Genomic DNA, 24614 nt, shown 5'->3' on the forward strand with positions numbered 1-24614 from the left:
TACGCAAATCAACAAATTCGCGTAACCGGTCTTCAGTTGTCTCCCTGCTGAGGTTACCAACATATACGACAGCTCTCTTCGCTCTGTGGGGCTCATCTGCAATTAGTTTCCATGCATCGTCGGAGATGGGCTGCAACACCTTTGTGCTCTTGTTGCGCTTTCGTCTCCGTGGCTGCTGAAAACCGTCATCCGCGTCACTCTCGCTCACGCTGTCCACATTGTGGCCAGGGCTGGCTGCTGGGCGAGCATCATTTTCAAATTCAGTACGGGGCGCATCGGATGCTGGACCTTGGTTCAGCGCGCTGCTGTAGCTGGTAGATCTGCTCGTACTCGCACTCATGCTACACTGCCTGCAGGCTGTGCGGGGGTCAGTACGGGTACGGTCAGGGTTCGTAGTACGTCCTGGCTGGCATGGCTGAGGAGCTTTCGCCGCGGCAATGGCGGATTCTTTGAGAGAAGCTACCTCCTCCTTCAGCTCAGATACTTGTCTGGATAGCTCATCGAACCTATTGTTCAGGCGATCCTCGCGATCGGCGGCCTCGGAGACAAGTGCGGCCAGACTTCTTAGCACTGCCGATACATCCGACTCGATACTAGGCAGGGAGCCCAACATTTTCGTCTCAGATTCAGTCAAGGCTGATACACGAGAGTTAGTTCTCGTGGTAGCTCCGGGCATGGCAAGTTTCCGACACTACTCTACTTCTATTTGCTATTTCTAATCACTGATCTAGTCTACTTCCAGTCCGGCCTGATGCCGGCTGGGCTGCAAAAAAGGGGAAAAAAGGAGAGCCCGAAAAACGCGTGCCTCACTTTTCAAAATCCAAAATGTACATCTAATACATGAGGTGTTGGATAGAGCAGGTTACAGCCGGGAGAAACCAACTGAGATAGTTACGGAGAAGAATGTTGGGTCGACTCGTGCTGTCTACACTCGCCAAGTGTGCGGCTGATGACCGGAGTGGCACGAGTTGAGGGAAGAACTCGAAACGCGAAGGTTCGCGTGTTCCTGGACTCGGGTGCTGAGGCGTCATTCGTGACTGCAGCGTTGGTGTCAGCAATCGATGCAGAACACGTTGGGGTTGAAAATGTAGAGGTGAAGCCGTTCAGCGCGAAACCAACCTAACAGCGTATGGATAAGTACGCCATCACGATCCAGGGTAGCTCCGCTAGCATTCGGGTACGCGCGTTCGTGAAACCAACGCTTGAGATGGACCTGAAGTGCGCAAGTCCGCAGACCATTGCCCAGTGGCACAGTTGGGGAGTAGAGCTGAGTGACAAGCCTCAACAAGGGACATCAGACGAAATACATATGCTGATTGGTGCAGACTATATCAACGCGGTACTGCACAGCAAGAAGGAAGTTAATGGTGAGACGGTGTGGAACACAGAGATAGGTAATGTATTATCTGGTCCAGCGTCTGCACCAAGTCGAAACAGTCAGCCGGTGACCGTGTCATGTGTCACAGCCCACATTGAACAACTATGGCAGTTGGATGAACCTCCAGAACAACATCAGCACCTGCCATCTTTCCCGCTATGTCGCCAGGGCAGCGGGTACCAAGTGGGTCTCTTGTGGCGAAATGAGCGTCGCCTAACGGATAACTTTGCTCAAGCTAGAGTCATCGCAACGCGGCTTCTTGAAAAGCTGAAGAGGAATGGGAAGCGTGCGCTCTATGATGATGTGCTGATCAGGGAGTACCGCGAGCTTGGAGCCATTGAGCTGGAGCCATGTCAGAGCGATGCCGGGTACTATGTACCGCATCATGGTGTATTCCGCGAGCACGCTGCAACCACGAAGTTAAAAGTGGTGTTCAATGCCTCGGCGACGGCTCCAGATGGCAAGTCGTTGAACGACATGGTTGACCCTGGAACGTCGCTATTGCTGAGTCTCGCAGGTATGCTATTACGGTTCAGTGAATATAAGAGCGCGCTGCAAGCAGACATCCGAAAGGCTTTCTTCATGGTCGTGGTTAATCCCGAAGACCGTCCGTACCTGCGTTTCTTGTGGCCCGGTCGAAGCGACAGCGAAGAACTGTTAACCTGGAGGCTAACGAAACTGCCATTTGGCGTAAACTGCTCGCCATACATGCTTACTGCGGTGATTCAGCATCACTTGAAGGAGCTACGTGCGTTGTCTGCACTCAAAGAGCGAGATCGTATTGATCTCTTGCTCACGAGTTTCTACGTTGACGATTTGGTCTCTAGTGTCTCAAATGCCTCGGAAGCCAAGGAGATGCAAGAGTTCAGCGTGCGTGTGCTTACGGATGCTGGCATGGAGTTACGCAAGTGGCGAGGCAACGAAATCCCGTGCGATCCAGAGGCCGGAGATAAAGTCCTCGGTCTGAAATGGAAAACCAGTGATGACTTGCTCAGCATAGCAGCGCTAGGCGAGTCCGATAGGCCGTCTGTTTGGACCCGGCGATCCCTCCTCAAGTGTGTTGCATCAGTGTTTGATCCGCTAGGTCTAGCAGCACCGGCAGTTGTGCCGGGAAAGATACTGCTACAGCAAGCCTGGAAAGTCGGAGGTGACTGGGATGATAAGTTGCCTGATGGCATCGCAGGCGCATGTGCGCAATGGTGGGGAGAGTTGGCCGAAGTGGTGAGCATTGACATACCACGTTGGATTTGCTGCAATCTTGACACGCCGATTGCGCTTCATGCCTTCGCCGATGCCAGTGAGAAAGCGTTTGGATGTTGTTTGTATGCAGTCGTCAATGGACAGTCGCACTTGGTATTTGCCAAGGCCAAAGTGGCACCCGTGTCTCCGCCCACGTTAGCCCGCCTTGAGTTACAAGCAGTATGTCTAGCGGCTCGCTACGCTGCGTTTGTGGTGAAGGAGCTGCGTGTGACCGTCACGCAAGTCTATGGCTGGACTGACAGTCTCACTACCGTTCATTGGATCAGTAATCCATCGTATAAATGGAAAACATTTGTGGCTAACCGCGTCAGTCAAGTCCAAGAGATCTCGAAGAAGGTCGGCATTGTGTGGAACCATTGCCCGGGCCTTCACAACCCAGCAGATGTACCGTCGCGTGGCAGTAGTGCACAGCAGATCCGTAGTCCGTTCTGGAGGGGCGGACCAACCTGGATCACGGAGCCCAATGACTGGCCCACTGCATCCTCAACCGCAGCTACAGATTAGTCCAGTGTAGAAGTACGAGTGTCAGCCACCACCTGTAGTCGAGAATCTGATAAGGAATGGTGGCTCCGATTTAGTAAGTGGTCCAGGGCACAGGACATGGTGACTCGGATGTTGCAGTGGAAGCACACTGAGCCTCGTGCTGAACTCTATTTTGCAGCAGACAACGTATTGTACCGCATCGTTCAAGCCGCATGTTTCACTGAGGATCTTGAGCTGATCAAGCAAGGTCAACCAGTGAAGCCTGGGTCGAAGGTGTATCAGCTTGCACCGTTTCTGGATGAGCATGCAGTGCTCAGAGCCGGGGGACGACTTCAGCACAGCGAGTTGGCGTATGGAGCCAAGCACCCAGTCCTGTTAGGCAAACATCATCTGACCGATTTGCTGTTGGAGAAAATGCATGTTGAAAGGATGCACCAAGGTGTAGAAGGAGTCTTGTCGTTCATCCGTCAGAAATTCTGGATTATCGGTGGTCGACGAGCGCTACGCAACATTACTCAGCGATGTGTTACATGCCGCCGCTACAAGGCTAAGGCTGCCTCAGAAGTCTGCCCGCCGCTGCCAGAAGACCGAGTTGTTCACGAGAGGCCGTTCGCAACTACCGGCATCGACTATGCTGGTCCGTTGTACGTGCGCCGTGGTGAGTCATCTCCGAAGGTATGGATAGCATTGTTTGTGTGTGCCACCACCAAAGCAGTTCCCTTGGAGGTGGTCGATAGTTTAAGTACCGAGTCATTCTTGATGGCATTTCGGAAGTTTGTCGCGACACGTAGTTTGCCGTCTCGGATCAGGTCTGACAACGCTACAACGTTCAAGGCGGCATCTGACAAACTGAGTGTGCCATGGATGTTCAATCCTCCAGCTGCACCATGGCATGGAGGCTTCTATGAGCGAATGGTTGGTACAGTGAAGAGTGCCTTGAAAAAGGTAATGGGAACAGCGTTTCTGAAGGTTCAGGAGCTTGAGACCATCTTGTATGAGGTTGAAGCAGTGGTGAATAGTCGTCCGCTAACTTATGTGTCTGATAGCCTGGATGGGCCACCAGTAACCCCTGCAATGATGATGGGTAACATTTGGATGTCGTCAGCGAAGCCAGCAGGTACCCTGGACGCTACGCATATGTCAGCGAGATTGCGTTACCTCAGTCAGACACTGAAGCATGTCAAGAATCGTTGGGAGGTGGAGTACCTAATTCAGCTGAACAAGCACCAACAGACCATGTCGCGCCCTTTAGCTGTGGGTGATGTTGTCTTTGTTCTCGATGATACCAAGCGCAAACAGTTCTGGCTTTTGGGACGGATCATCGAGTTATTCCCTGGTCGAGATGGCAAGCGTCGTGTTGCCAAGGTTAAGTTGAGTACCAGTACCCTGTTGAGGCCGATCCAAAGGTTAGTGCCGTTAGAAGTATCGTCACAGGACGTGGCTCCTGAGCTTGCCGATACCGCTCAACCTGCTATCGTCCCTCAGCAGCCAGCGTATGAACCGCCAGCACCGTTACCACCACCACGGCAGCAGGAGATGACGGGTTCTGGGCGCGTAGTCAGAGCCCCGGATCGTTTTTGACTTGTGTGCATTGTTGTACGGCGGTGAGAAGCCCTTTGGTGGGGAGAATGTTGCAAACCACCAGTTCTCAATTGGGAAAGGCCTTCGCGCTTATGGCATTGTATTCGTTGCAATGTTGTATTTCGACTCCGCCGTACCGCTGATGTTGGTGCATGGCATACGCTATATGCGCTGTGTGCGTTTTGCTGTATACGCTGTTATGTCCAGTTTTATATGCGTATGTTTTTGCATGTACGCTGTTTTTGCATGCTATAAATAGCTGGTGTTATTAGTGTTCATTGTTAATTATTCGATGAAGTGAAATATACTGTGTGAAGGAAAAGAGTTGTCCTCGTGCCGTGTGGTCGTACGATCCTGACAATTTAGAGAATCTTAGAGGGTTCACAACAGTGGTTATGAATGCTGTCTGCTGACCATGAAGTAGTTGTGAGTTCAAATCCTAACCTATCCTCAAGTCAAACTTTATTTCTTCATTGTTTTGGTGATCAAGCTGGTACACGACAAAGAAGATGGCTGCACCAAACGACTTGTTGGAGCTCGCGCTTCCTGCCGAACTGACTGACACTTGATTGGCTCACGCCATGTGTGAACACACCCACAACACTGCAATGGTGTGAGTGAATATGGAAGTCATCGCGCTGTAGCTTGTTGAGATTTATTATAGTATTTCAAGATCGCCAATTTATTTGAATTTAGCAGTCAATGCCGTCTTCTATCAGCGTTCACAAGCGTCTGCTTTTCTCAAAATGTCGTCGAAGTCACACGGATAGCTTTGCCAAGTCATGGCCTTGGGAATGAGTCCATGTCGATGTCGTTTTCGTCGCACGGTGAGTAAATTGCATCGCAGCTCAAAGAAACTACTAATTTTGGTCACAAAACGAATTGGGACCCATGCCGCTCGTCAACATTTTCAACACTTTCGTTTCGACATGTCCTCTCTGACTCCATTATCGATACGAGGAAGAACTCGTTTGTCCCTTTGTTAAATTGTTGTAAAACAGACGTACATGACTGTATCAACGACGTGAGTGAGTTGTCATTTTTCCTGCTGTCGCGCGGAATGTTTCTTCGAGTTCACAGTGAGTTTTCCAGGCAGCGCTCGAGTGCTCATACGGTAAGACGCCAAACTCCGCGGGCGATCGCCAGGATTGCAAATCTTTTTGAAACGGACTGTAAGGACCATCTTCCACTAAAGACCGTTTTCTCTGGCCCCAAGGGGTGGTCGTTAGTCACAGGTCTTACCGTACATGTACTTATACATGCAGTGACAGGCATATCTTTGCTCTGAGATCACACCGTGCAACTTCGCTACTGGTATAAACCAAGAACACATCCAGGATAGGGTGATCACAGAATACACGACTCACGTTAGGAGAAGTCTAGAAAATGGCCCCCTAGAATAAAGAGGGTCAGAACCGGGTCTAAGATCCACACGGTTCAGGTGGTTTCAACAGACTGGGGCTCTACCAACCGTGGATGGTTGTAGAAAGGTCGCTGTTTCCGAACACAGTGTCCTCCACCTTGTTACATGCTGTCAACCAACAGCATGTTAAGTTGGCGAGTGTATCCAAGCAAACGTGAAGAACCTCCAAATGTCCAGGCAAAAAAGGCAGCAATGACTTGGTAGTAACCCCGCATACCAGCCGACGGTGTTGTGCAGTTCATGTCATTACTTTGCAGTACATTTTGTAATACTAATAGTGCGCTGGAATGGACATCCAGATACGTAAATGTCCATGTACTTGCAGCTGATTGCATGTTCCATGCAGGTCACACATCTGAGAACAATCAGCTTGGCCGACAGGTGAGAATCGGCATTATCCGAAAACAAGACGCTCTCCACGGCGCGCAACGCAAGAGACGCGCAAGAACTCGAGGAAGAAGCGATGCGTTGCGCTGCCCGATATGTGACTGGGTGTATTTCTTGGCCGTCCCGGGAAGTGATGCGTGATGTTACGAGCGAGAAATCACAATACACTACAGTCTACACGTTGGTTGACTGGTTTTAGAGAACTAAACGACGGTAGCGGTCGCTGGCTGTACATGTACTGGTAATAGGTAAGAAACACGATCTGTGGTCGCCACAGCCACCTAGGTGATTGCGTATTGCTCCGTTCATCGATAGGGAGTTCTGAACACCGGTGCAAGGAGAGATGCGGATCTTCGTGCATCTGACTAAGGCGTTGGAACTGAACGGGAACATTCGGGATTCTCTACCTGAGCTGAGTGGAAGCATGCAACAACGCCAGGCTTCACGACCTCCACGCGTACAACGTTACGTACATGTATTAACTACCGTTTTTTAGGATAGACTTTCTCAATCAAATTCCCTCCGCCTATCCACCACCTACTAGCATCGGCTGCCTTGCTGGTTCTGCAGTATCAGAAAATACAATGTACATGTCCGACGGGATTGCTCCACTAGGAACCAACTCTCCTTTCCTCTAGCCCGCTCTTCTGCATTGCTACACTCCCCCCCCCCCCCGTTTCATTGGCTATTTGCATTGGCTTAAGCTGCACCAGGAGACAAAGGGCCTTTCTACTTTAACAGCATTCAGGAACGCCTTGCTTTACCAGTAGACCACAATTTTAGTCCATATTTGCTTCTTTCTTCTTTTCCTTTTCTTTTTGACTTCTTACTTTTTTCCTTGTTAGCCGTGGTTGCCGTCTTGTAATTTAGTGGAACCTGTATTGAGTAACTGAGTTTTATGTTTCGTTACATTGTCGACAGATCTCCTGTGTAACGGTTTTGTGGCACAATGATTATAGCCATTATATTTTGTCGTCTCCATTCTTGTGCAATCATGCATATGTAGGTTGGTTCTCTTCATGTTATTGTGACCAATTTCATAGATGTTGGTTGCCTTGTTGCTTTCTCTCCCCTCTCCTCTCACCCAAGCCATTCCGCATAAGCGAAGCTGTGGACGCAGCATACTGCTGCTACACTTCAACGCGGGAATGCGTATAATAATAATAATAATAGCCGTGGTTGGCAATAAAAAGTTCTTAAAAACCCTGCAATCGCCGCGCAAAGTGGTCATTGGCTACCCCAGCCATGTGTTGCTTGGAATAAAACAATAAAAAATAATAATAAATGTAGAGGCGTGTTTACCTGCTGCTGCCCATGTCTCCTGACATGCAGTATCCACGTGAATGAATAGTGGCGGTCATTTGTGTTTCTCAAATTCTTTTTCCATGTTGGCCTATGACCTCTGGCTGGTTGGTGGATCCGATCTATCCTTCCGCACCATTTTAAAGCTGCACCTAACGTCTGAACATGGGGAATCTCACGAAGGCGGAAAGGTAGTCTTTGATCCACCACCCTGTACGTGGAATACATCATACACATGTACACCCTGTACGTGGATCCACAATACATCTTACCAGTATACAATATCATGCTTTTTGCGCCTTTCGCCTGCATCAACTCCTCGTCACAAGATTAAACACGGTCGTGTTTATATATCGGCCCCATGTCATAATCAAGCATGCGCAATCATGTACTGCACATGCCACACGACGTGGCTGGTTCGAGCCTGTTGGTTAAATAGTTTTTCGTCCTGGTCATCATGCGTGACCTCAGTCTCTTCCTCTCGCGGAGACCTTTCGAGGAAGCCCAAGATTGTGAAGATTGAGTGAGTAGAACTGAAGTTACGTCCCGAACAATTTGAAAATATGCGGAATTTTGAAATTTCCAATCGGCTCTCAAAGGGTTAAGTATTTACTGTCTGTGCAGCGTTCCCAAGTCAACTCTGATCGTTCCCTCTATCCCATATCCCATCGATCTAGCTGGCTAATGTCCCATGGCGAACAACTGCCATCCAGAGAAGCACAGTTTTGGGTATGTCTCGGACGAGTTCACAATGTGGAGGGTCAGCTCACAGACAATTGTTCCGTTGCAGGTGGCCAGTTCTCATTGTAATCACACGCAGAACATGTCCTGGTCGCCAGTCTCCTGCGAGCATCAAGAGTTTCCGCTTGCTGCTAGCAGTGAAAGGTGATACTTGAGGACGCAGTTCAAAACGACATTCACTACACTGGAAATCATTAATTTTCAGGATGTCACTCATTATTAGTGTTTGGCGAGACACACTCGCAGCAGAGATGACTGTTGTTAATCGTGGGTGACTGTGCATTTGCAGCACTTGGGCCATGACATTATGTTGTGAAGTGTTATCTGCCAGTGATATCTGGCAGTAAAAAAGCAAGAAGGGGTGATTAAATCGACCTTACTAGTATGCCATTTGTACAGATCCACGAAATCCCGTAGAATCCCGTAGACCCGGTAGGGTGTTCATTGTGTGCTATGCATGCCCATTTGACCTTTTTAGCGTCATAATTCAATAACCAGCAATCGCTTTCCCAGCTTCTTCACTTTAGTTAGAACCAATGACTAGCTAGATCTTTGTGAGAAAAAGGTTTTCGTATGAAATGCCTTCAAGCCCCATTTCTTAGTGGAAATAGCAGAAAACACAATAGGGTCCTGCACATTCAACACTCTACCGGGTCTACGGGATTCTACTGGATTTCGTGGATCTGTACAAATGGCATAGGGTCCATTACATCCGACTGATGAGAAAGTAGTTTGTACATGTTCCTACATGCACATCATACATGTATGTAGATGAAGAGGATGTTCATGCTTCCACAACTCTGACAGGCATTTTTCACTAGTTTGCGTACCGGACGTACATGTAAGTACATTATTGTATTGCCCATTTGCCATGCGTCACGTGGACACACACACATACACACACAGTCACACTCTCTGACTACATTCACACACACACACATACACACACCACACCCCCCCCCCCACACACACACGCACACACACCTTAGACCTGAGACCTGCCCATCGCAGAAGCAATGATAGCGAACAGCTATGTTAGACATAGCAACTAGTGCTGGGATTACACCATTCAACAGCTTGCAAGGCTGATGAATTGACCGCCACTAATTTTAGCCTGGTATCCACCACACAGCTGATTGAAGTGGCTTTTTCTGGCCAGTGAATCCCTATTTTTTCATTTTTTCATTTCTTCATTTTTATTCTTTTTCTTTTTTCGACACATACACATACACACACACACACACCACACACACACACACACACACCATTGGACCATTGGACGATTGGACGCCCATCGCCTGAGGCGATGATAGCGATGCTACAGCAGAAGCCATAGCGACTTGTGCTGGGATTGCACCATTCATCAGCTTGCAAGGCTGCTATTCAGCCTGGTCTACACCGCACAGCTATAAAAGTAGGGATTCACTGGCCAGAAAAAGCCACACACACACACACACACACACACACACACACACACACACACACACACACACACACACACACATGCACACACACACTCCGCAAACCACAGTGATCCTTATCCTGTTTCGTGGTATGGTTGAGCGGGGGCCCGGGGGGGGAGAGGCGTACAAGTGATCGCGTACAGGTGATCGCGAGCAAGAGAAAATCCTCAGCGGATAATGTCGGCAGAAAAATCGGCAGAATTCGGTACATTTTCTTGTTTGTTTTGTGGATGTCTGGGCACATGTATGTAGATCATGAAATGGAGCAGAATTCAAGAAAGTGCCTGCAATACGGGGGGGGGGGGGGGTGGAGGGGGAGGATACAATGTCAAATCATGGTTCCGAAGTCCAAACGGACCTATTCCTTGCTTCTGATCGATGTCCCCCCCCCTCCCCACACGCGCAGGTGTATATCGTGGATCTCACAGGGACCAGTTCCACATTATAGTCGCTGCGAAGTTTGTTGTGGAGCGCCTTTACCCCCTGTTTTTAAAGTTCATGTCCTACCACATCCAAATCTAGCGTCCCTTGAAAGTTCACTTTCATGGCTAATAGTCGCATGGTCTCTTGCCCCAAGAGACCTCTGCGCTCTGTGCTTTCTCCACTCCACTTTTGAAAGTTATCTTCTCTTTTCTCCCTTTCCATTATCGTAAAATATTTGGCATGATCGTCCGTTTGATGTACTATGTAAAACAGAATAACTACACTGAATAACAACACAGAATAACTACACTGAATAACAACACAGAATAACTACACAGAATAACTACACTGAATAAATGGCTTAGGTTCTCAGTTAGGTGGTAACTAGATGTAAATGAAAGTATAGTCTGTTGGGTCCCCAGGCAAAATATCAACACCAAATCAAGAAAATTGCACTCAGAAATTGGGGAAATTGTATTGAGAAGGTATGGCATTACATGATGTAGAGAGTCCCATTTTTGAAAGTGAATGTCCACTCGAAAGCTTTACTCAAAGTTCCAAGTTGGATACACAGCTGACTCCACTCATAACAAACTCGTATTGTTATAGTAGTGAATTTCGTGCTAGCGACCATGGTCCATTTCCGGCCCTGTTTGAACCGATTCAAAAATGACCTTTGGTAGCGAACTGTTTTTGTTTATAACGAACTATAATAATATCTTGCAGGGCGGTATGATAACCAATTGCACTCATGCAGTCATGGACCACATGCCAGTCATGACGTGTTCTTTTTATGGTGTGAGAGCATTTCTGTTGTAACAAACTTCGGATATAAAGAACTAATTCTCCTGCAAGATGGTGGTCGCTACATCAGGAGTCGACTGCATAACATGCTCCATTCTGGTGGAGTTGTTTAACCTGCTTCACTTCAGGAAAAAAGCACTCAAGCCAAAGATAGACTCGGAAGGAGAGCCAATGATTAATAATTTATAGTAAAGAAAAGCACCAAAGAAACTACATAATTATAAGGTCAGCTTTGTGCAATGTTATCGCATGAGCTGATTGTCAAGTAACTGGGGTGTTAGTGAACATTATAGCATAACTTTTCTCGCTCCACATATACTGGCACACACAGAGACATAGACAGCAATAACGACACTACACAAAGTGAAGGGTAGTTGGCCGAAGCCAGATGTGAACCGGATAATGAGTGAGGTATGGAAGCAAGGACTGAGAACAGAGACGGTCTCAGATAGAATAGGCGTGCCAGTGGATAGCAAAAATAGGCCATGATTCAGAACCACTTGGGACCGTCAGATTAATTTTTCTGAACCGAGCCAGCCGGGAAAAAACCCTCGCGCCGACGTACACAGTTGTGAGGGATAAAAACCGGGTGTATATCCCCAATGGCGATTAGGCATTATGTAGGCATGGTAAGCACATCACGGCAAAAAGTGATAAAAAAGCAATGATAATAAGCACATAAATGAAGTGCGGGAGGGCAGGGACACTGGTAAGACTCAAAACTGACAGAAGAAGTCAGGAAAAGAAGCGACAATAAAGAACACACCAGATGCCATATTTGCAACAAAAAATATTTCGCGAGAAATCAGTTCTCGCCTATCTCGCTGCGCTCGGCCGGCGAGAAATACAACGTACTTCCTTGGTCCCTTTCTTTACTATAAATTAACTTAGCCCAAAGATACCATCTCATCATACCAACTGACCTGGCTCCTTCAATAATGATACGACGATCATGAGTTCACTGCTTCAAAATCAACTTCAAGGTGAACATAAAAAAAACATCTCCATCATTTTGCGAGAACTGTGGCAATACGCCCAGTGAGAAGGCATTTCTCCTGTGCCTATGGTGAAAGAAAATGAAGCTAAACAAACAAACAAACAAACAAATACTAGTAGCATGAGCTCCAGTGTGGGGAGCAAACCCTTTTCAAACAAACATCACCATTGTAATAATTACTACTGCAGTTCATCCGGCAGTACTACTTGCAGTTTGACCAGAGATGCCGTACCGGAGCTCAGCTGTGTGGCCAGCTCGGCATTTTCACACACGTATTCTCGGAGACACGGATAATGGTCTTCATTTCCCACTGTGACAACATCCGACTCATTCTTCGTAAACCCTTGACCAGTGAAGAGCTCCAAGAGGCGTAATTCACAGTAGAGAAAAAGACGCGTTTGCCAGGCCGAGCGAGGAGCTGCAAGTGCCATGAATCTGCTATAGTCCATTAACTGGCTGGGCGATCGTTTTATTGAGAGAAAATTCACGCCGTGCGCCTTCTCGTAATCGGCAACTGAGCGCGCACGGAACTCGCTCAGATGCCGCATCACGTCAGGCACGGCACCGGGGTAGAACTGGCGGCAAAGCTCCACGATACCACTCCACGTTGCTGGCACGCACTTCGGCAAGTGCGCGTCTGCGGGTTTGTCATCGGGCACGTCTTGTGGATTAGCCTGGGCAAGAGCAGCACCATGACTGTCATCGCATTCGACAATCTTGGCCTGGAAGAGCAACAGCCATGCATGATTCTTGTCCACCTCGCACTGCACAGGGACAAGCAAAAGATCCGGAAGCAAAGCACACGCATCAAGTTTTCAGGCACTGCAAATCGTCATCATTCTGCATCCAGAACAATCGGGTGATGTAGACTTAGCACCGTCACACAGCTGTGAGTAAATATGCATAATGTGAAGACGTTCGGTTGGGCCTGTGTTACGAACCGTATTCCAGAGTATACACCGTTCCCAGATTTTTGCTACAAATCACAGACATCCACCGTGTTCATCACCACACAAATCACAGACATCCACTCTGTTCATCACCACACAAATCACAGACATCCACCGTGTTCATCACCACACAAATCACAGGCATCCACCGTGTTCATCACCACACAAATCACAGGCATCCACCGTGTTCATCACCACACAAATCACAGACATCCACTCTGTTCATCACCACACAAATCACAGACATCCACCGTGTTCATCACAAGTAATGCTGACGGCTGGGTACACGTCACTGGCCACAGAAAGGTGGATTCTTGTCATATGTCACTGGAATTGTGGAGATTATGGCGAATATCTATTACTTGTCCTAGTTGACGTTTACCGTATTTTCCCGAATATAAGTCGACCTTTTGTGCGCCAGAAATTTCGCCAAAAGCTGGTGGTCGACTTACAAACGGAACTTGACTTACATACAGGAATCTGGCACAACAAATGAAGTGACTGCAGTGTCCGTACAAAAATGCACTACCGTATGAACCATGTGAACTTTCGTTCCGCGAGTGACACTGGTTTTGTCTTACTGGCATGATATGATCTCTCCTCGCAGAGAACTCATCATTTTGTATGTGTTTTTATTTTTATTTATTTATTTTTTTATTGAAAAACCACAAACCTTCAGACATGTGAATGTGCACATGATTGGGTGTCATGGAGCTATAAAAACTTTTTTTAATGAAATTGACTCCTGGATTTGGGGTGGTCGACTTATAATCGAATTCGACTTCTATTCGGGAAAATACGTATACGCTTTTACACGTGCTTGCAGATCAGTATAGCTAAACATACTCTAAACATACTCTAAACATACTCTATTAGGGATATCAGCGAACACACTGCGCAGAGGGTTTGCGCAGTTATGATGTAATCGAATTTTGTACATGTCTACATGCACGCGCGCGGCCAGAAAAGTCCAAGTTAGAAAATGAATATTTTTGCCGGGAAACTGGAAAGAGTCTTGATGGAGAAGAAGGAGAATGGCGGCTGAAGTCGGAACCTTGCGCTCAGGATCTGCCGTTTCGTTCATTGCTTCGTATATTCGCTGCTGGTGAAGGATTCGTGGGTAGAGAGTGACATGCCTACGGTAACAGCCACGCGATCAACTACAGATGAGCCGAGCCCCAGGACTTTCTTCAGACGAATTTTCAAATTTGTCCTTCGATGCCCAAGGAGCGTGGGTGAATCGAAGGCGATTTTTTACAACGTTCCCACCGGAGAAATCTTCTAATTTTTGGTGAACTGGTACCTCACCCATGGATCTATCCATGTGCCAAGCAAGAAAAAAATTGACCGAAGCAATGCAAGGTCCCAGAGGTGAAAGGTGCACAAGGTCGATCATTCAAGAAGAACTCAGGAAGATGAAGAAGCTTGGACGATCGACGAACATGGGCCTGTCGTCCTTCAACGATTTTTAATACTGTGTGTTTTGTATAAGTTCGTTAGTGTAATTGCTGGCAGAAGATGCCCAAAGTGAGGTGCATGCACAGTAGTTGGACATAATCAGAATCGAAACAATGGGGGTCTGTTCACAGCAGTATGTGCTTTCAAATTATTCCAAAAATTATGTACATGTAGGTCCGAGCCTAGCCACGTTCGACCAGTCGCCATTTTATTTGCGTCAATTTTTTGTCCCCGCCAGTACGTACATTGGTATGGTAGCGCTGAAAACTGCGCAAACCCCGTGCGCAGTGTGTTCGCTGATTGTTGTTGTTGTTTGGCTTTATTTAAAGTGGAGTTCCAAAACAGGCCTAAACCTAATGACAATGGTCCCACTGATAATAAGAGAAAAGAAAATATAATAATAAGCGGACAAACAGAACCAAGAAGAAGATACAGCTGTAGTTAGATAACCAATATGAGCACGGCAGCAGGGGAAAAAAAAAGTCACAAGCACGGCAACCGGGAAGAAAGGAGTGAGTGAGTGAGAGAGAGAGAGAGAGAGAGAGAGAGAGAGAGAGAGAGAGAGAGAGAGAGAGAGAGAGAGAGAGAGAGAGAGAGAGAGAGAGAGAGAGAGAGAGAGAGAGAGAGAGAGAGAGAGAGAGAGAGAGAGAGAGAGAGAGAGAGAGAGAGAGAGAGAGAGAGGTAGTGAAGCAGATGAGTTCATCCTGCTGATATCCCTAACTCTATGTTAACACCATACACTACAGTGGTGTACAACTGCACATACTACACACAGTACAGGAGCATGGTAGATCACATACTACACACATTACAGGAGCATGGTAGATCACATACTACACACATTACAGGAGCATGGTAGATCACATACTACACACATTACAGGAGCATGCTAGATCACATACTACACACATTACAGGAGCATGGTAGATCACATACTACACACATTACAGGAGCATGCTAGATCACATACTACACACATTACAGGAGCATGGTAGATCACATACTACACACATTACAGGAGCATGGTAGATCACATACTACACACATTACAGGAGCATGGTAGATCACATCCCATACAAATAACACGAGCCTGGACCTCGCTTATCCGGTCCTCTTTTATCCGGATCCCTCGCCATCCGGAAGAAAATCGTTGGTTATCGATTTTCAGCATATGTCATACATACAGTATGTGTGGTCGATTATCCGGTTCCCTCACCTACCCGGATAATTTCGTGGAAAACGGATGTGTGCGGTTAAGCGAGGTCTGACTGTAGCTCGCATCCCACAAGTCGAAAACACTTCCAGGCTCATTTGATGCTGTTAGCCATTTTTTAAAACAGGTACTGATTTCCCGTATCTTTTACCTTGAGGGTGATGAACTCGCGTGTTAGACCGAGGGCGAGCAGGACATCATACGGTGACTTGCACGGCAGAACGCGGCAGGCAGTATCTCGGCCGGCAACGAACGCCGTGCGCCGTCCTGATGCCTCACTCAGCCTTGTCGGCACAGTACCACTTTGTACCATGGACACCCTGCACATGACGTTTGCCGCAACTTCATCATCGGCGAGTCGACGTGCTGCTGTCTTTCCAGAGTAGAAGTTGGTTAGATGGTCAGCGAGGGCTTTAGCGTCCATAGTGACTAGCTATCTCAGTGACCTTGTATGGTTCTTCCATATGAGTGTCCAGTACACTGAACAGCTTGCTCTGCAGAGACAGAGACGGAGAGAGAGAGAGAGAGAGAGAGAGAGAGAGAGAGAGAGAGAGAGAGAGAGAGAGAGAGAGAGAGATATTAGACTCCATAGCAACAAACACAGAGATACGTAACGGAGAGCACACACACGCACACACGAACACATACAATGTAGAATATAGCAACTGGGTGTCACTATCTGCTTGCGTGGCGGCGTGTTTGAACAGCAAACTCCAAAATCAATGTCATTTCCACAGGAAGACTACTGGTGTCTTCATGACTGCCAAAGTGCGTGCTATATGCTACAAGTTCAAATATCATGCTACATACTTTTCATCACGGCTTGATTGTTTTGTTAAAATCTTTTTCTACGAGTACTGTAATTTCAGAGTTTTCCTCAGTAATTCTTTTCATACTACAAGTTTCAATACTTTCACAAACACTGACAAGCATCATACAAATGGGAGCTGCCTCTCTGTACGAACCAAGAACTTTCTATTTTAGATCACAGCATTATTTTAAATTTTGTGCAATTGTCTGCTCCTCCACTACATGTCTACATGTACCAGTTTTTTTCATGCTCTTACCGTCACAGTGCACGCTACGCTGGGGTAGTTTGTACCAGTAAGATCAAAACACCGCTAGCTAACGAACGTCAACCGATTAGCAAAAAACAACTCTTCTCTATGTAACTACGTACCCGGGTCGACTCCATACAAGTAATCTGCAAATACCAGAAATACCTAATGGCCATCACCAGGCTATGCACTGCTCCAGTGAATGTTACTGATTGAACTAGTACTAGTACTACTAAGTCATGTAGTACTAGTAGTAGTAGTCTTGCCTCTTGCTGTCTCTAGGTACTCGTACATCTACGATCCAGTACAATGACTATGTATGTAATCCGCCAATTATTTTCAAACGCAAACATTAAAAAAAATAATTCGGGTGGACACACCCTGTACCCATTCCCATAGCGCTGCATATCACATCCGAACCAGTTCCGTTATTTTATAACGGAACTGGTTCGGATGTGATATGCAGCGCTATGGGAATGGGTGTGTCCACCCGAATTCTTTTCACAGATGAAGCTGCAGGAAGCCTCAGCCCTTCTTCAAAATTAAAAAAAATAATGTTTCAATTATTTTTGAAGTCAACATTATGTTCCCACCGAACAATACATGACACGGCTAGGCTGTTAGCTGCACTTGGATCGCGGCAACTTACTTAGTTTTCTGCACGTGAACCATGAAAAATCAATGCATGCTCATGCATGTTCATGCATAACCAGTCAGCTGGCCTGCTCGCCCACGCATTTGACAGGTAACAATTCCATCAAATTTGAGATATCGCTTCGTTCTAAGTCTCAAAACAGTTCTAAAGTCACCAAACCACGCTGGTAATCGATGGCTATTCAATGTTAACATCTTCAGGAAGACTTCAGCCGTTTCCCGAGAGTTTGGGCATCGTTGCCGTTATTTTTCACGGTGTTCTTCTTCCTCCTGTCTGGAGCTGCAATTGCATCCTGGAATTATTTGAAAGGTATTTCGTGCGGGCTGTGGGGGGTTCCAACAGGCATAAACTGACATCGCTATAGGATAACTGGTAACTTTCACCCTTCAAGGAGGTAGAGCAATGAGAATTTTTTTGTGGCGGTCGTCCAATTTTTGTGGCGGTCGTGGCTGTATTTGTGCACTTCCAAGGCTTTCATTCTGCCTGATACTACTCTCTACTGTATGGGAATCGTTGTTTAGGCACATGTAGCTGTCTTATTTGGTAGATCTGCTGTTTTCAATCACTTGGGACACTTTGTCTAGCCTATTTGTCTTTCGTTCGTGCCATCTATCAGTTTTGTGGGGTGCCTTGACCTGTATTTGTGAAGTTCTCGAGTAAAGACCCTAATTCTTGACTGGAGTCACGTCTTGAATTGAATTTGCTGGGTGAGCCCTCGTTCACGCGGTTGTACTTATCGTAATAGTCAATATCTGCTTGCTGGACGGACTAGCGGCTAGAATAGGGATGACCAAATGGTCCAAGTGTGTACTAGTATAGTACACGATTATTGTTTCCATCAACGTGAAATGAGCGTTGTGGAATTGCAGTCGTCTGCCTTTGGCACTGAGGACATGAGGAGAGTTGATTGTTACTTCTGCTCAGCAATGAAGCGATCATCAGCTCTCTTTGTTCTAATTATTGAGAGGACATACAGGCATCGCTATCAAGTGAAGATTAGGCAAACCTCGCCAATCTCCAAAGAGAGTCGAAGATATTTTCTCCAAATGCAAAGACGATCTTTGTGAGTTTGTGACTTGCATTTGCGTGCATACATGAGCAAGTCACGGACCACGGCACGTGCGCGGTTACCATGCCATCTCGAACCGACGCCATCTTTCTAAGTTGCCGCTTCTTGACAGCCGTGATGAGAGATCCCGGGATCGGGAGTCTACCAATGCAATGCTACCCATGCGTGCCGAAGCAGCGTAGGCCAGGGCGCGCCAAGGGCAAGGTTCCTGCGGCGCTCAGATTGGTTTTTCGAACAACGCGCATAAACACAAAATTTTTGTGTTTATGCTCGTCGTTGTTCGAAAATGTTCCATACTATTACTAGTACTACTACATAGTACTAGTACTCAGTACCACCGGTAGTAACATAACGACGTCAGTGCGAGTAGTGAGTCGAGTAGCCTAGACTAGCTATACTAGAGAGTAGAGGCAAGAGTACAACAGGCTGCTGCCGTGCTGGGAGAGTTGAACAGGCTAACGAGCGCAGTACGGATCCGACCTGGACTACAGACTACATACAGACTCACGTGAGTGCGTTCGATTTGGCCCACAAATCAATTAATTTGTTGAACCCATGAACGTGAATCCATTCATGAATCCATTCATGATCCATGCATAATCCATTCATGAATAGTATAATTCATGATTGGATTATTTATTACTAGTACCAAGAGTACATAACCAAGAGTGTGCAACTCTACGATCCCCCAGCCCACAGCGGAATTCTTTTATGACATCAGTCTTTCATTGTCTTTGGCGGCGGTTTAGCTCACTGATGCCATCATGCGTAGCCAGAGATCAAAGTGCAAATAATTTGTACATTACAGCTACGGTAGTCGAAGCAGAACAACGGACGAAAGATCGGCGTGTCTTGAACCTGACGAACTCTCACCGTATTTACAAAACAAGCGCCGGAAAGAATACCCACTTCATCATACTTCCGCCAAAGGATGAGGCAATAAAAAAATTCCGCCGTGGGTGAACCCATCGCAGCTCAAGATAGGAGTTTCCCACTCTTGGTTCTGTACTCTTGCTAGTACGGCCCTGGCTATTCTCATCACCCCCTGTGTGAATAGACGTTATTTGATTACATAATCAGTTGATGCTTCAACGAAAAGGCTGCGGACTCGCGGCACAGCGCTGCACTTGCTAGGGGTAAGCGGATTATGCGGGCATAATTTTTGGCATAATCAGGTCCTTTTTGAGAAGGAGCATACAATTGCATCCGAAAAAGAAGGGCCGATGCCCAATGAGACTGTTATACGCATAATTATAATAATAAATAATAATTGAAGGCATAATTGCCTCTTTTAGAAGGAGCATAAAACGGCATCCGAAAAACAAGGGCAGATGCTCAAGTTTGATGCTGTCATATATATGTACACACCTGCTATTGAAGGACCATACATTGCGCTTTTTGTCGATTTGGAATACTTTAGCAACCACCGATGCCGACTACCTCACATCGCCGTGATTCAATTCCCCAGTCCACTCCATCACCAGGCAGTACATTTACATCTTCTGCAACACCACCGATGATGTCATCCAGCGCTTCCTCAGCTGAAACACCAGCTAGAGTGCCCAGACAAGGTTCAGCCTCAGATCAGACTACTTTGCCCAGAAACACGTTGTCACCATCATCATCATCATCATCATCATCAGCAGCAGCAGCAGCAGCAGAAATAGCTGAATCTCCAACAAAGCAGGTAAGACTAACTTGCTTTTGAATGCAGAGTACGGGGCAGTTGTGACTTTTTGAGCTCTGCAAATTTTCAAGCCCAACCGGCACTAGGCCGGTCTGGAGGTAGGCATAACAGGCCCCTTGATGTGACAATGTTGTCTGAGGAGTCACCCACCGCACCAGCAGATGTAGACCTTGCTGTGATGGACAATCAGGAGATCCGGCATCTCGCCAAGACTCACAGACTGGAACACTCGGGACTTTCCCGTACCCAGATAGTCAAGCTTCTTCGCGACAACGGTATTGGTTCGTCGACAAACTCAGCAGGTCAGTCTGACAAGGTGCGCGATGTTGTTCAGCTGGCATTGGCCGATATTGCAAAAAATGTTAAAGAATTGGCCGCCAAGGTAGCCCTAATTTCTGCCTTGCAGTTGGAGGTGTCGTCCCTTCGAGGAGAATTGGCGGCTCTCAAAGAAAGGAACTCTGATCATGACCCTGTACAAACTAGCACACCGGAACCTCAACCCGTGCGTGTACAACCGCCTGCTGACAGCGTCAGGTTGTACAGCGCGGCGGCACGTGCACAGTCGTCACAGGTGCGAGCACGGGATAACACATGGGGAGGCCCCAGCCAGCAGGCCAGTACTACACGACCCCAAACAAGTCACCCAGGCACTCAGGTCACGTCGTACTATGAAAACCGGCCAAAGCGCTCTGATCAACTACAGGGAGGATCCCGCACAAAATGTTGCGCTTTGTATGTGGGCAATGTCAATAGTGGGTGCACATCAGAATCGATCGCCAAATGGTGTGAACGCCGAAATATACCTGTCATCAAGTGCTCCGTGTCTGAGACAAAGTACTTCGGGTTGGCCTTTGCTCACGTAATTCTGCCAATACAACACAAAGCTACTGTTCTGGAACCGGAATTCTGGCCTTCAAACGTCAGAGTTCGAGAATGGCGCTTCAAGGGTGACAGTGTAGCAACTGGTCGAGCTGCAGAGGAGCACTAAATGTTCTGTTTAAATCCTCACGCAGCCCCCTTTCAACCCTTAAACCCAGGGGCGTACACCGCTCGCCTCCAGGAGTGGTTCCCATGCCAACTGATCAACCAACATTCCACACAATTGCTAGTGCTCTTATACGCATCCGACATAGTTTCTGCATAAATTGATGGATAATGTCACTGCTACGCATATTTGATTTCAAAAGACTGAGCTTTTGCCAAGGCATTTTTATGGATGTTTTGTTCAGCAGGACGATTTCATGCAGTCTTGAGTCGGGTTATATTCTCGAGAGGACTGCGGTAAAGCTGCCTAAGCTTCGAATCATCTGGAGCAAACATTACACAGGGCAAGCAGAAGCCACCATGGCACGCCGGTCAAAAGACTACCAAGGGAAACTCCTCCAACCAGGATAGTTGAAAGCGGCGCTGTTTATCCGGCTGGACACGCACAGGAAACGAAATCCTTCGCCTTCAGTGGCACACAATGATTGTCCATGATGGCAATCTTTTCCATGTCCGGCAAATTTCGGGGAATCAAGGATTCCACTGTGGAAGTACACTTTCAGAATATCCTTTCCAACACACTCCTATGTCACTGAAGTAAGTCTTGGATGATCCAGCAGCTTCCAACAACGGTCGCTCTACAGCTTCGCCGACGATTCCGTCCTCTGTGCTGCTCGTTGCAGACTCCACTTGCAAGTCAGGTGCGTCCGCAATCTCATCTATCGCTTGACCTTTCTCACACTGGCTACACGCTTTGCCTCCTGCTCAAAATAGGTCTGAATAGAGCGCTGGCCCTCTGGATGTCGACTCTTCATTTTTTTTCCCACAAAGCGAAAGCATCGTCAAAAACGTAACCAACTTTGTCGAAACAAACTGCAAAGGAAATGACTCTGAGATCGAAGAATCGATGTAACTCGTATGTAGAGACTTTGTTGCACCTAGTCAGTTCAGTAGATCTACGCTGTGTCACAAAAATGCCCCAGGCTCAGCAGCACTTTTACACCTGTCACCCTTCTCGAACCGCCAGGCGGACTGCAGTCACCTAGCCCTAGGCTAGGCATGCATGCGCTGCACGCTGGGCCTGGGTCAAAACATTCTCCGTACCCACATCGAATTCTTTTTACTGGTTCCCGGGCATCCCGGGAACCGCCCTATGTACGCCCCTGAAACCCTCATGCACCTATCTTTCAGCCACGAAATAGTTGCCCCACTGTAAATCCCCTACAGCATGAATTAATTAAAAGTAACCTCAAAATAGGATTCCTAAATGTTTGCCATCTTCTCAATAAAAAGCATGAAATTGAAGATTATATTCTTTCCCATAAAATTGATATAATGATGCTGGCAGAGACTTTTTTAACAACCTCCGTTTCCGATGACATCCTACGCATACAGAATTACACCCTGGTCAGACGCGACAGGCCAACTCATGGCGGAGGCTTAGCAGCATATGTAAGAGATCATCTCCGAGCCCGAATTGTGAAGGCTGACACCCAGGTGGAAATGCTCATGTTAGAGGTCAGTGGGCAGCGTTCCAAGGTTCTCCTTGGTGGCGTGTACCGTCCTCCAGGCACTCCTGTGCAATTCTGGCAAGACTTGACGAATGCACTAGACACTGTCATCTCCACACTTCCCACGTCACCTCTGGTCCTTGTTGGAGACTTCAATGTCGATGTAAGCTCCCGCGACAGCCCCCAGCTAAACAGCTTGCTGCACCTGTGTAAGTCTTTCGACATCAAGAACCAAGTGGACAGTCCTACCAGAATTGGACCCCAAGGCAGCCAAACAACCCTGGATCTCGCTCTGGTCGGAGACGATCATGTGAACTCTTGTGTCGTAGTACCTTGTACAATCAGTGACCACTTCGCTCTGGCACTTGATTTGCGACTCACAACGTCCTGCACACCGACCGTGCGACGTGGCCGTAACATTGCAAGAATTGATATGGGTCAATTTGCACACCACCTTCTAAATAGCGATCTAGAGAACTTCTGCTTTGCGCGGACAGAAGATGAAATGTGGGATATGTGGCTGGAGAAACTTGTCGCGGCCTTGAACACTCATGCTCCTATCCGTCCACACCGCCCAAGAGCTCCTACCCGGAAATCCTTCCCCTGGAAGACGCCAGCTCTACATGACCTAGTCCAGCGACGTGACGCGGCCCATCGACGGTGGAAAGCATCACCTGCAGACCCGGCACTACGCAATGTCTTCACTTCTGCCCGAGACGAAGCCAAGCGTATGTCACGACATCTCCGAGCCACCTACTTTAGGGACCTTCTTGCTGCTAGTCAGGCCAACGCACGAAAAACCTGGCAGACCATCAACTACCTCAGCGGTCGTAACAAGTCCTCAGTTCCACCAGCCGTCAGTGTCTCACAGCTCAGTGACCAATTCAGCGGTGTTGTGTCAGACCCAACTAGACCACTACGTCTCTCAGCCCCATTGGGTCCCACGAAGAAGGAATGCCTCGAAGAATTTGCTCCAGCAAGTGTGCAGGAGATCGCTAAGCTGCTCTCCAACATCGACGTGCGCAAAGCTGCAGGCAGCGATCAGGTTCCAGCTGCAATCCTCAAACACTGTTCTCCTGTCCTTGCACCGTCCCTCACCAAACTAATCAATGCATCTCTGGCTTCTGGTGTTGTTCCTGCATCTCTGAAGATTGCGGATGTTCGTCCCCTCTTCAAGTCAGGCGACAAAGCTGTCGCTAAGAACTATAGACCAATATCGTTATTACCAATAGTTTCCAAAGTCCTAGAACGGGTAGTCCACACGAGACTCTGTAAGTTCCTCTCCGGAAATTCCTTGTTCCCCGCAAACCAGTTCGCATATCGCCCACTTCACTCCACAGAAGATGCCCTGACATTGGCTGTAGACAGATACTTGGAGGCAGCGGATCAGCAGCGCCATACAGGTCTTGTACTTGTCGATATGAGCAAGGCCTTCGATAAGGTCAAACACCAAATTTTGGTTACAGATCTATTTCAGCTTGGTATTACCTCAACGGCTCTCAGTTGGTTCATGAGCTACCTAACTGACCGCCGTCAGCGAGTCGTCCTGAGCAATGGCCAGTCGTCCGCCCTCTCTCCCTGTGAGTGTGGTGTTCCTCAGGGAAGTGTGCTGGGTCCTCTTTTGTTCTCCATCTACACAATGGAAATAGAACAGATCACAGCTCCAGCCCACTCACAGCTGTTTGCTGATGATATCCTGCTAGACGCCATCAGTCAATCCGTCGAATTCTTGAATTTAACCCTCTCCCGTTCAGTCTCCAACCTGGCCAACTTTCTGGAAGAAAGAG

General features: G+C 47.6%; 1 protein-coding gene and 1 long non-coding RNA gene across 2 annotated transcripts in view; one reads left to right on the forward strand and one right to left on the reverse strand.

Moving 5' to 3' along the window:
- Positions 1–12198: 12198 nt before the first annotated feature.
- On the reverse strand, positions 12199–16287 carry LOC135816709 (uncharacterized). The gene is made up of 2 exons (XM_065329835.1): positions 16015–16287; positions 12199–13006 (listed from the first exon to the last, which is right to left on the reverse strand). Exons 1-2 carry the CDS (start codon positions 16285–16287, stop codon positions 12422–12424), a joined length of 858 nt encoding a protein of 285 aa, XP_065185907.1. The 3' UTR covers positions 12199–12421.
- Positions 16288–19048: 2761 nt separating this feature from the next.
- The window catches only part of LOC135816710 (uncharacterized), a 7294-nt gene continuing 1728 nt past the window's right edge, over positions 19049–24614 (forward strand). The window contains exons 1-2 of the long non-coding RNA XR_010553466.1: positions 19049–19153; positions 20066–20332. This is a non-coding gene — a long non-coding RNA (uncharacterized LOC135816710). The remainder of the gene's footprint in view (positions 19154–20065; positions 20333–24614) is intronic.

The sequence above is a fragment of the Sycon ciliatum genome, chromosome 5 (genome assembly GCF_964019385.1).
Source record: "Sycon ciliatum chromosome 5, ocSycCili1.1, whole genome shotgun sequence".
Lineage (NCBI taxonomy): Eukaryota > Metazoa > Porifera > Calcarea > Leucosolenida > Sycettidae > Sycon > Sycon ciliatum.